The 13706-nt window shown below is 41.8% G+C and overlaps 1 protein-coding gene across 1 annotated transcript; it reads right to left on the bottom strand.

Annotated features, from left to right (window-relative positions):
- Positions 1-4935: 4935 nt before the first annotated feature.
- Positions 4936-13025, bottom strand: LOC149281261 (uncharacterized). The gene is made up of 3 exons (XM_089499470.1): positions 12692-13025; positions 6549-6709; positions 4936-5208 (listed from the first exon to the last, which is right to left on the bottom strand). The coding sequence occupies exons 1-3, from the start codon at positions 13023-13025 to the stop codon at positions 4936-4938; spliced, it is 768 nt and encodes a 255-aa protein (XP_089355596.1).
- Between the last annotated feature and the right edge of the window lie 681 nt (positions 13026-13706).

Below are 13706 nucleotides of genomic sequence, written 5' to 3'. Positions count from 1 at the left end.
ACAGTATTATGAGCAACATCATCATCATTAAAAACATATCCTATGATATCTTATTACAGAGAATATTTTTTCTGGATTTTGAACTTTTGGGATATCCCCAGCTTTTATTTTATTTATTTTATTTTTTTTATATATATATATATATATATATATATATATATATATATATATATATATATATATATATATATATATACGTGAAATATATGTAATATGTCTTCAAGCTTCCGGCACAATGTGAAAGCTGAACGTAAACGGACTTAAGCTAAACAAACACAAAAAGAGTTTAAGAAAAAGGTTTTGTTTGGGGTAATGTTAGCATTTGTATAATTATAAATATAGAGGAGAAAGAAAGAAAGATTTACTAGTGCAAGATGTAATAAGATAGATATGAATTGGCCTATCTATATAATAATAATATATTATATATATATATATATATATAATTAATAACGTTATAAATAAATGAAATCATTATTATCATAATAAATAGACAGATCATATAGACACTGGAACAACGACATACATGACATTTAAACTCACCTTCCACGTAATCGGAGCTCCCAAGGCGGAAAGGCCGGGGTGGGCTTGGATGGGCCCCCAAATTATTTATACTGCGACGAATGCGAGTTGAAAATAAATGACCATTTGGCGAGGGGCCCTGGGCTCGGGTGTGACAGTCCGGCCCGGGTACCGAGCTCGCCCAGCGATATTTCAGGCTTCACTGTTCTTCAGCGCCACGGCAGCCATGCTCCCGTTTCCCCGGCAACGCGACGCGGCAACCACCCTGTGTGTTTATTAGCAACCACGGCGGCCGCGGTGTCCCAAACTCTTAAGAAGACGAAGCTGGTATCGCCGTGACAGCTGTCTCTGGCTGCAAAGCAAACATGCAAGCGCCAGCGATGTGTGGAAATGACTCCAGCGGACTCTGAGTATTTTCACCTGTAGCCCTCACTCAGGTAAGTGCGTTTGTTGTAAGATAAATACCAATTGCATTCAGTTCCACTTCCTTGAAATATGAAGAGCATCCGGGGGTTAAGTAACCCTACATATTCAATTTAAGTTACCCTTATGACTTTGTCAGAGGTTGGAGGGGCAAATATATTTACATTACCCCCTCACTCCTCCACTCGAGGCCTGGCTGTTGGGGCACTATTGAAATGACTGCAATTTATGACAATCAACCCCAAGGGATTTTAGCCATAATTATTATTATTAGTTATTGTTTTATGTAGCGCCACAGACACCCCTTTTTTTTTTGCCCTGGAGATTATCTGGCCTTTAAAGTGACCCCTAAACATATCTTAGGTCTAAAGGTAAAATATAAAATATAAATGTTAATTGGTCTGTTGCTTTAAATGCTGTAAAATGTATATAATGTAGAAAAAATCATTGTACAAATCTGCTGAATTAAACATGTTTATACCTAAATTATTAGAAAATAGAAATATCTTTCCTAAAACTACCGAACATCCCAAATCTTTCCAGCAAATAATTCGGTAATGATGTAAAACTGGCTTATTCACAGCTTTTGACTGGGAACGCTTGTCACATGACACAAAGCAAGTGGTGATAGGGTGTTGCCATAGAAACCCAAAAACCCAAGTGGGACAGCACCTTTAAATAATGAAGACAAAGTGTTGCACATAATGTGTAATATGTGTAAAAATTCAATATCAATCACAGAAGCGGATTTCAGTTTTTAAGAGATTTATTGTATTAAACTGGGATTTATTTACATGGAGGATATTTTATAGAGTTCTAGTCACATGCCCCAGCACCCCTGCACATGAATATGATACAGGCAAAAAATAAAAACTGTCCCAAAAGAAAAAAATAATATGATTGTAAGGTAGGCACAGGGACTTTTCCATGTATTGTTTATACACAGTTCAGAAACGTTATTGCCTTTGACCCCTAGAGCTTACAATCTAATCAGGAGTAATGTAGCACAAGGTCCAGCACCAGAAATTCCTACTAAATACTAAGAAAAAGCCATAAAATCAGGTTGTCAAATAGATCCTGGACTGTATTCTGGAACCCAAAGACTGATTTGGTCCAAGAAAGGGGCCGTGGAAGAACCCCCCGGTTTGTTCAGCAAACATTACCGGAGGTACAGTGATGTATACAGTAATAACCCCCCAGCGCTGTATACAGTAATATAACCCCCCCAGCGCTGTATACAGTAATAACCCCCCAGCACTGTATACAGTAATATAACCCCCCAGCGCTGTATACAGTAATATAACCCCCAGCGCTGTATACAGTAATATAACCCCCAGCGCTGTATACAGTAATATAACCCCCAGCGCTGTATACAGTAATAACCCCCCAGCGCTGTATACAGTAATAACCCCCCAGCACTGTATACAGTAATATAACCCCCCAGCGCTGTATACAGTAATATAACCCCCAGCGCTGTATACAGTAATATAACCCCCAGCGCTGTATAAAGTAATATAACCTCCCAGCGCTGTATACAGTAATATAACCCCCCAGCGCTGTATACAGTAATATAACCCCCCAGCCCTGTATACAGTAATATAACCCCCAGCACTGTATACAGTAATATAACCCCCAGCGCTGTATACAGTAATAACCCCCAGCTCTGTATACCGTAATATAACCCCCCAGTGCTGTATACAGTAATATAACCCCCCAGTGCTGTATACAGTAATATAAGCCCCCAGCGCTGTATACAGTAATATAACCCCCTCAGCGCTGTATACAGTAATATAACCCCCAGCGCTGTATACATTAATATAACCCCCCAGCGCTGTATACAGTAATATAACCCCCAGCGCTGTATACAGTAATATAACCCCCCAGCACTGTATACAGTAATATAACCCCCAGCGCTGTATACATTAATATAACCCCCCAGCTCTGTATACAGTAATATAACCCCCTCAGCACTGTATACAGTAATATAACCCCCCCAGCGCTGTATACAGTAATATAACCCCCCAGCACTGTATACAGTAATTCTGGTCGGTGACAAAAACCTGATTTTATCCCATTTTTTTCCCTAGTAAACTCCCTTTATCTGCAGACCTGGTGGCGCCGTTGCTGTCAGTCATGTGATATTTTGCGTGACTTTCCCGGCTCAAACACCGCACTGAGCTGATGCTTTATGGCAATGCTAATGAAGTCTGTTCCCTATAGAATTCCATTAGTCAGAGAGTCCGACTGGGTGATTAAGACTGAGCCATTCTATTTCTTTCCACGGGCAGTATGACAAGGAGTCGGGGGGGGGTTGCTTAGTAGATCGGGGCTCAGATAACAGAGCGAGAACTCATACATGGTTAATATGCAGCTGCCTGAAAACATTATATTATGGGGCAACAACTACAACTGGGGGTAAAAAACAAACCAGAGGAATATTTTTGAAAACGTATCTTTAATCTGTTGCTTATTAAAATCGTTGGAAGTTGCCTTTAAAGGCTCCATATGAACTATAAACCTCTCACCCCAGGGACTTTGGACCCTGTTTAATCCCCATAATGAGTGTCATTTAATAGGAATAGGTCTCGATAGGGAGTACTGAATTAAGGGTATTTATACAGTTGGGTTATTAAGTTGCCCTGATTTTGGTTGCCCCCCTCCTTTGACAACAGCCATCTATCAGCTGATCGTTAAATTAAAGCCTTTTGCCTTTTACCCCACACACAGCAGCTGAAATAAGTGCAGTGTAAAGCACAGGTGCATTTCATAGCGGGGGGGGGGGGGTTGGGACAGGAGTTACTGGGATAACTGGGATTAATGAAGATCTAATGGGATCAGACTGTGTATAAACTATGAGTCATGCACCAGGGGGAACATAAATCAGCGGACGGGGAATGAGCAGCAGATCTGGGCCCGGCGCCCACATCTTCCAGCGGTCCTATAAATTAACACAGTTAGTATATGGGCTCCGGGACGGCCGGCAGCACCGACTGCTGGAATTACCCCGGCTATACATCACTTTAATGCGTGTACTTTGCAAATGAAAGCTGTCACCGCACAATGAGGGGCACGATTTAATCCTTTCACGTCCTTCCATTCTTCCTCTCCTCCTTCCGTCAACTTCATTCTCGGAGGTTTTACCACCCATGCAGTGGGTTTCGATGGAAAGGCTCTGCTGACGACGTGTGCTGCACGACGCCGGTCCTTGAGGGACGCAAAACGGGCCAGGAATTACATGTATACCCAGAAAACGAGTAGATTCGCAAATATTTAATTGCTCAAGCTGGGATAGCCAAAAAAAAATGTGGCCCGATTGAGGGGCCCACAAACTCCTCATGATCCTGCTGCCTTGAGCTCTAGGCTCCCCAGTACAAATTCTGTAATGCACTGTTCATGGGCAGTATCTTTATGCCACAAGGGACTGTCCTGGGAAATTCATGACTGTTGGCAGGTATGCTTTTTATTTATCTACACACGGGAGAAGTAAGCACCAAGACCCTTATTGCTTTTTTGAAGGAAAGTTTAGGATACACAAGGAAACTCGCTACTACTATATGTAGTAAGACGTTTGAGTGACATATTGCCCACAAACACATTGGGCCTTAATGATGAGATGCAGTTCTGGTGTAAATGGGGGACAACGAGCGGTGACAATCCATTGATAATGATTTCCATGATTAGAGTTCCAAATTCAGAGCTTTTCCCCCCAAACTGTTCTCCTTAAATAAAGCTCCACAGCGGCAGTAAAATCTCTCAGTGGGTTTTTTTTTTACAGTCTCTGTTGAAGGAACGTTCCTAGTTTTCTTTCAATCTTCCTTTTCCGCTCCCCACCCTGATCCACAACACCCTCTGAAGACAATTTAGAGTTAAATACATATAAATTAAATATGACTTGCACCCCTCCTATTTGGGGGAATATTATAGTCTTTGATAAATAAATAAAATGTAGTTTAGTGTTCCGGATCACCTATAGTCCATTAGTCCTTTATCTCACGGCGAAGGAACCGTGGCGGTGTCTTCTTCAGAACACAAGGACTCCGGGCTGTAGCTCATCTGGGTGGTATGTCTTAAGATGTCTGCGCTCGTGTCAGGCCTATGATATCCACCGTCCTCCTCGGCTTCCTCATCGTCTTCATCATGAGCGTCTTTTACCGGTGTCTTCCTGTCCCCTCTCTGTTTGTGGCCCTGGCACAGCGGGCCCTGCTCTTTAGCCTTGCGGCTTCTTTTCCATTTCATCCTACGGTTCTGAAACCAAATCTTTACCTGCGAAGAGATGGAGAACTTTTGAGAAAAAATAAAGGCGAAGATTTCATTCTAAACAAACTTTTTTAAAAAAGCATTTATGTACGATTTGGACATCGACGCCAAACTAGACTCTAAATGCTTCCCGCAACGTCTTTGTCGAAGGTGATACCTATTATTGGGTCACCATAGAAGAAGATGTAGAGTCATAAAACCTTCCAGAATCTTAGATGTATCTTATTGTTTGGAGGTACAGTGACTGGTTCCCAATAACCTAGACATTCTGCCGGGACGTTTTGTTGGGACTATTGAGCCCGTTGGCAGCTATGCGTGTAACATGTCCAACTCTGCCACCAGTTAGAAGCCCATCAATATTAAATGATACATTTATGATGAGGAAAGAACAGGATTGGCCCACCGTGGTTCTACTGAGTTACTGGTTATTTTACGAAAGTAAAGTATTCCAATCGGGAACCGGACTATATACAATACCATCTTATACACCGACATGTAACCGTAATAAATATTAGATTTTAACAATACAATGTGTCGAGTTATGGAAAACACAGGCACTTAACACTGCGGAGTCATCAACTGAGTTAGTTATAATGTAACTTAGGAAAAGTGTCTTAGCCAGCAATGTGCGAACACGGCCACTAGGGGGCAGGCCTGCTTCAGGAATTAACCAGCGGCCTCCCGTCTTAGCGCAATAGGTTTGGAAGCGTTTGCTGCGTTTGCTGCGTTAGCGTAATGCTTCACAAGGAGAACTATTATTAAGACATTACAGCCTCTTACAGCTTGTACTCATTTTCAGCAGTGGATACCCTACCCATTAAACATTGTTTTTGAAAGAAAAGCACATTTTGTCCATTAAAATAACATGAAATGGATCAAAAATGCAGCGCAGACAGGGTTAATGTTGTAAATGACTATTGTAGCTTTTGTTCCAATGGCCCTTTATCACTCCCATCACTCCTGTGTTCCAGTGGGCCTTTATCACTCCCATCACCCCTGGGTTTCAATGGCCCTTTATTACTCCCATCACCCCTGGGTTTCAATGGCCCTTTATTACTCCCATCACTCCTGTGTTCCAATGGCACGTTGTGTTTGCTGATCCAAGTTTAAGTTTAAAAGGGAGGTAGATGATGGGGAGGAATAATCATGCAGATCCCCAAAACAGGAAGTTAAGATGCCTGCTCTGTGAAATGGGTTTGTTATAAACATTTATTGCTTATTTTAATTTATTTGCTTCAAAAAGATACCATTTTGCCCTTTTGCCCCATGCAAACATTTTGTCTGCATGGTGAGAACCTGCGACTTATTCCACTTAAGGACCTGTGACTTATTCATTCTGTACCCACCTGTGTCTCGGTCAGCATCAGAGAAGTTGCCACCTCGAAGCGCTTGGGTCGAGATAAATACTTATTAAGTTTAAACTGATTCTCAAGCTCCAAGAGCTGTTGGCTGGTGAAGGCTGTGCGCGGCCGTCTGCATTTCCCGATCAGTCCTGACTGCGCGGCGGCTGAAAACAAAGACAAGGATTACTCAATAGAAGCAGGCATCTAAAGTAGAGACCTCTGAGGTCTCAAAGTTTTTGTGACTACAGCGACTACTGTCTTTTTCAGTGTCAGCCTAATAAAGGTATCAAATCCTACTAAAGGCTCAATTTACTCTTGAATAGATATTAGTAATTATTATTGCTAATATCGACTAAAAATACACTTTCAAAAAATATTCTGCAAAGACCGCCGCCAAAACAGAGGGTTTCTAAGCACTTTTTCCTGGCCCTTGAATTGATGCTCTACGTGTACAATGAATACACACCGATTCATTATAACTTCTCATGTGAGCCTGACGTGTTTTCGTCAAAAGCAAAGGATTTTGTGGAAACGTCACACGGGACAAAGGAAAAGTACGCAAAAAGGAGAAATTAATCCCCCAAACCTCAAATAGAGCAATATACACATACAGAGCCTTCATTGCCCCACCGCTAATTCTCGCACAAAGGCCGGGTACTTAAAACCTGCTCTGGTATCTATTGTGAGCGAATGATTCACGCCTAATGATAATATTTACCGGATCAGGCAAATTTCCCCTTCTCATGAACCTCTGCACTCTGACCCGATCCTCTGTGATCCAGATAACGCTGGGTAAACAGTTCTCTATATACTGGGTGTCGAGCTGTTTGGAGACCCATCATTAGTTATTAGGCAGCTGATACGGCAGCTTGTGTATGCCGATCGCCAGCGTGCTAACCTATTATTAATACAGCTCGCCACCATTCACTTTCTGCTGGCTTTGGCTACTGGGACATGATATCTGGAAGAGGTTAAGTGCAGTCTGGGATTCACGAGATGAGGGTCTACACTGCTTACCCCCAAATTTAACAAGAAAAACTAAAATTCATTGGAAATTCATAGTTCACAGAGCTGTCTTTTTTTTAACCTTCCGAATGTTGTATAGACCAAGAGCTGAATTACTCTCAAATACCCCAAAGTTCTTATTTAAAGAAACTATTGATGAGGGTCCCAGTATAGGTTTTGCAGCCTCCCCTATATCTATATACATTATATATTTTTTCAGCACACCTCCCAAGTGTCCCTGTTCAGGAAGGGCAGTCCCTTTTTGGGATCACCCTCCCACTTGAGTTCCAATCTCTTAATGTTACCACTTGTGTATCCATTTGTCTTCTTCATGATTAGAGATGATCTCACCATGTGCTACATTGAGAAATGTTCTATCTCTATGAATAAAGGATGCAATACTAGATATTTGATTTTATAATCGTATCTACTGAGCATGCGCAGTGTATTTGTGATCACCCCACGAAAAAGAAAAAGATTTACCAGCTGGAAAAGGTTTGTGACATTAAGAGCATTAAAGATATGGATTCCGCTATCTACAGGTGTTTTGGTCTCTGGTTCACCAAACACCGAGATCTGCCTTATTAAGAAAGATGGAAGCTTTCTATGTAACCTCCTTAACCACATTCAATCCTACCCCCCCCAGCCACACCACCCACCACAAGTGTCCCAATTTGGCCATTTGAAATTTTGGGGAACAATCTTGACCTATAGTAAATGTATTAATAGTAAATTAAATAATTTGTAGTAAAAATATATGAACCAAAGATATATAAAATCCCTAAATGAATCTATAAATAGAAAAAAAAATGTAATTATTTATAGCCTCATAAAATATCTTAAAATTACCTATAAATATGGCCTTTTATCTAGAGAAATGTATATATCACCAGCTGTCAGCCAGAATTCTGAGCTATATAATGCTTCATTGTAAAACGTAACAGCTAACAAAACTTAAAGAAACAAAAAAAAGACTCAAAACACTTTTACGACCATTAATAACAGAGCGCTGCATGCCCCGGCAGACTGTTTTTGCAAACTGGAAAAATAAACATTTCTTATCTTAAGTCAACAAAATGCACAGAATTAATAAGCATATTAATAATGGCTGTAATACCGAGGAGTCCTCTGTCTAAACGGACAGCTCAGAAAACCAATGAGCAGAACGCGGACTGTGGGCCTTTGTTCAGGGGGTGATTTAATCATTAACTCAGCTAACATTAGAGCTGTATATACCTATGTAATAAAAGACTTTTATTAAAAATTAAACACTGGTCAATTAACACAGCTACAAATAACTGAAATAATGGAGAGAGAGAGAGAGAGAGAGAGAGAGAGAGAGAAGGGAGGAAAGAGAGCGATAGTTTGTTTCAGAAATAATTTAAGTGAAGTTTAACTTTTGGCTAAAAACTATATATATATACAGGAGGGTATAGAGAGGGACCGAAAAAAAGAGAAAGGGAGAAAGAGAGAAAAAAAGAGAATAGAGACAGATAAAAAGGAGAAAGGGAAGGAGAGCAGAAGAAAGAATGAAAGAGAGGGAAAGAGAGAGAGTTTGTTTCAGAAATAATTTAAGTGAAGTTTGTCTTTTGGTTAAAAACTATATATATATACAGGGGGTATAGAGAGGGAGAGAAAAAAAGGGAGACAGATAAAAGGGAGGTGAAAGGGAAGCAGAGAGGAAGAAAGAAAGAAAGGAGAGAGGAAAAATGTGTGTTTGTGTAGTGAGATCCACCCCAATACATACACTACACGGCCCAATTGAAAGTGCTATCTGTTGCTTAATTTAATCTCTAAACGCCATAGAACCAATTAGACCGAAAGTTGAGGTATGATTTACAGCGGAATTATCTATCGTATGCAAGTAAAGGGCGACATCTGTTTTAGCCGAGAGAGAACGTTCCAGTTTTTTTTGTGTTGTTTTTTTACAATTGTTTTATATTTTAATGACACACATTAAATAAATCTCACGCTGCTATCAGATAACAGATGCAGAACAAAGCGGCACACACTGCACACCCATGAAATAATCCCAGTGCCAACACACATCCCACACACACCCCAAACCTCTAATCTGGGCAGTATATGGGTTGGGGTAACGGGGCTTTGGGTAACTGGGAAATCTACACCAGGACTGCCGGGTCGTGATAGAACACCGTGCCACTTATAACACCGCCAAGATAAACAAGTGCTCAGACACTTTTTATTCCACCCCACAGATAAGCAGCATTTCCACCTTGCAAGGTCTTTCCCAAGGCTTGAGGAAGACCTAAGAAGGTCAAAACGTTGCCGGTCTCTACAGTGGATATAAGGTCACCGAAAATGTCTGCTGATACAGGATTAGGCAGCCATTGCTGGATATCAACAGGTACATACCCCTAAAGGTGCCTAAAGCAAGGAGGGGTGGTTAGAAGCATCAGGGGTGTGTTTGGGGGCTGGGATTACTACATAAAACATTGAATGTGCCAGCAGATTGCCCTATTCGGCCCCCCAGCTAGTCGCCCGTTTCTCCTGCTGTAAAGACTCAAACCTTAATCAGTCGTTGGTCTCGTCTTAGATTCAGGAGCCGCATGCCTATCCCATGCGTGTTTAAATCCCTCACTGTATTACCCTCTACCACATCAGCTGGGATGCTGTTCCACTTATCCACCACCCTCTCAATACAGTAAAACATCCTTACATTACATCTAAGCCCCTGATCCTCTAGTTTTAGATCACCCCTCTTGTTCTAACACTATTATTGTGAAATAATAATCTAGAAAGCCGGGATATGATATGATGTCATATCGCAGTGCCCTATTGTAAAACATTACAAGGCAGCCGCGTGGGAGCTACGATTGAGATCCGTGCTGCAAAAGTTACCTAGGTACGTTGAGGCATCCGCTGGGGCTGGAATTGACCCCCCATTGATCAGATTTCATCCAGCACTGGAAAGGTTAAAGGGCAAGGATCTGAAAGGCACCTCAATTATTTAGTGCCCAAGCAATGCAATAAGACAAAGAAGGAAGGGGTTTACAGCGTGTCATGCGCAGCACAAAGAAGGCACTTACTGCTTGATTTATGGCTGCGGAAACCATTCCTTGTTAATTTATTGAAATGTCCTTGTGAGAAAAAAGAAATGAAAGACAACGGCACTAAATGTCAGCTCTTCAGACTGAAAAACACCACTTAACGTCATCCCACCCCGTTCCCATCATCTCCCGGCAGGCTGCAGAGAGTTTAAAAGGCGCTATCCCCATTACATAAAATATTAATTAAATCCTCTATTATATTTAACAAATGAACCTTAGCAGATCTGTTGTTTTAATTATTTTCAGTAATAGAGAAAAAAAATACAAAACCATATTTTTTTTTAGTTTGTCTGGCAACAACCAATCAGTGCTTGCCTGTGTGTCACATGACAATTAATTGTTCCCGGCAAAAAAATATGAGTTAACCAAAATTAAACTTGACTTATTTCCAGGATGGGTTTGGGTATTCGACAGCACCAAGAATGATTGCTTCTAGGGCTACATTTAAATATAAAAGTGTAATGTGGAACAGCCTCCCAGCAGAAGTGGTAGAGGTTAATACAGTGAAAGAATGCATTTGATTTTTAATCATATCCAATCAAAAGCCAAGTCTTCATCCCACGGAGCTCTCTTTATCCTTTCTCTCTTCTCCCCCTTTCTCTTTCTGTCTTTTTTGTCTCTATATCACGCTCTCTTTCTCTTTATTGTTTCACTCAAAGTTCTTTGGAACAAAAGTAATTCCTGCAAACACCAAACCCTCTTCGCCAACAAACACAGGGATATTATATTTACTTTACCCACATAAACGTCTGTGTAATCATGTGTTTGTGACAGGATGACAAACGTGTAGGAAGAAGCTATAGAAAGGGTGGTAGGTAAGAGGAACAGCCTCTCAGCAGAAGTGGCAGACGCAAATACAGTGAGGGGATTTAAACATGTATGGGGTCGGCAGATGGCTTCTGAATCCAAGACGAGACCAACGACTGATTAAGGTTTGAGTCTTTACAGCAGGAGAAACGGGCGACTAGATGGGGACGGAACGGGGACGATCTGCTGGTAAATTATGTTTCTATGAGTTTCTCCTAAAATTACATTTTGCGTTTTGCCCCCTCACTCCTGTGCCATGTCAGAACTATTTGCCATCTACCAACCTTCCAAGGGCTGGACTGCTCATCCATGACATCATACATGCCTAATGGAAAATGCTACATTGTGTACATACATATAGTATGTGCTCCGTATTGCATATACAATTACTTATTGTACAGCGCTGCAGAATATGATGGTGCTATATAAATCAATAATACATAAAAAAGGTGCCACAATATTTCGCAAGTAACACAGGTTTACTTCACTTTAACTGTTATCGGCCATTCTGATAAAATATATTAATTAAAAATATAGAAATGTTAATAAATATAATATAACATAATAATATAAAATATAAGGTTCAGTGGGTAACAGTTAGAGTTGATGTGTGTGCACAGTGCTGGGTATACTATTAGCTGGTCATTTCCTCATTGTTTATGTAGCTGAATGCTTAACACAGCTCCAGACCCTGTCTCATCCCCCCAAGACCCCCTTGTGGACATTAAATCAATCCTTTGACGTTAGTTTGAATGGATCATTCTTGGAACAAGGGTCTTCTCATTGTGTGAGTCCCGAGTGTGTGATTATAAGCCAAGTGCAGAAAACAAAGTCTGGGAGGTCAGCAGGGTCACTGCACCCATCAAAGGGGCATCAGAGCCACCTACATCCCATCACATGGAGGGCCACCTAAAACTATGCCTTCAGACAGGTTCTAGTAGAACATATTAAATGTCTACCAAAAATAAATCTGCCATATGGAGCAAACAGGGTTATCTATGAAGATGATATGCAGAGAGACCTACTTGCTGTAAGGATTTTGGAGCTAGAAATAAGATGTACATATGTTTAGACGAGGACATCAGGGCTTCAGAAATAGTTCTTATATAGGAGCCAAAGACATGTAAGTGCCACAATGTATCAAGAGGAATGAACGTACTATTACTTACTCACAGTGGCTTAATGGGCACCTGCCTGATAGACAGAGTCATTAGTAGCCCTTCTCCAGCAGCCCCAGTACCCCCCGTGCCCCCCAGTACTCACCATGAAGGTCTGGTCCTCTGTGCAAGAGGAGTCCAGCTCTCAGCCAGTGCTCCAGGGGCAGTGAAGAAGTCTTGTGGTGGTGGGACCCAGAGACCCCAGAGAAGCTGCTGTAAGGGAAGGCTGGGTGTGGAGTCCCCAATGGGGGTAAGTGATAGAGAGGTGTAGGGTATAGGCTGGGTAGGGGCAGGAAAGCAGTTTTGGGAAAGATGTGAGTTATTGAAGCTGATTGAGACCCTGGGTGTTCTCTGTCCTGCTGTGGCAGCAGGTGGGGGCGCTCCTCAGCCAGGAGGGCATCAATCCGGAACCTCTGGGACTTCTCCATTGCTTTCTGCATTTGCTCTGCCAGTGGGGTATATCCTGCTTGCAGGGATGAACTGTCCAGGAGTAGCTGCTGTTTCTTCTGCCCCACTGTAGACTGTCTGGGGTGAGTACTGCAGGAGTGTGGGGTGGCCAATTTTGGGAAGTACCTATTTGTTTAAAAATTTAGTCACCTTAAGAAAAAGTTCATAAGTTTTCCATACTAAGCCCCTCTTGGTTCAGAAAGTCCCTTAACGCTGGACTGCCAGCTCTTCGTGTTGATCCCCTGACACCTGTAGAGGAGGGTTACCGCTTTCATCCGTATGGGACAAAAATCCTTGAAATTTATAACATCTGTGACCCTCAGGATCTTTTAGGTAGCCAAATGCCCCTTCTTGATAGTTTTGGCAGAGTGGGTAACTTAGCAGTCCTCCTTCTTCATCATCCAAACCTCCTACCTATCCTCTCCCCTTCCCTCGGGGCAGTTACTCTCCAGCCTCCTGTGCCTCTGCTTGGTTGCCCTCCTCCTGATGTATCTGATCACTTCTCACTCACTCCTATCCTCTATTTCCTTATGTGATCTCCTCCTGAATCCAGCTGCCTGCTCCTGATTGGTTCCCAAATACTTACCTCACCCTGAACTCCTTCTGCCCCTGGTAAGTGGCAAAACGCCATTCACTAATTAAGTAATTAGCCTCCCATTTCACCAGGTCCAGCA

The sequence above is a fragment of the Sceloporus occidentalis genome, unplaced genomic scaffold, assembly GCF_023333645.1.
Source record: "Sceloporus occidentalis isolate IW3139 unplaced genomic scaffold, rSceOcc1.0.p SCAF_136, whole genome shotgun sequence".
NCBI classification, from domain to species: domain Eukaryota; kingdom Metazoa; phylum Chordata; class Lepidosauria; order Squamata; family Phrynosomatidae; genus Sceloporus; species Sceloporus occidentalis.
This window is presented reverse-complemented; position numbering and strand designations above follow the sequence as displayed.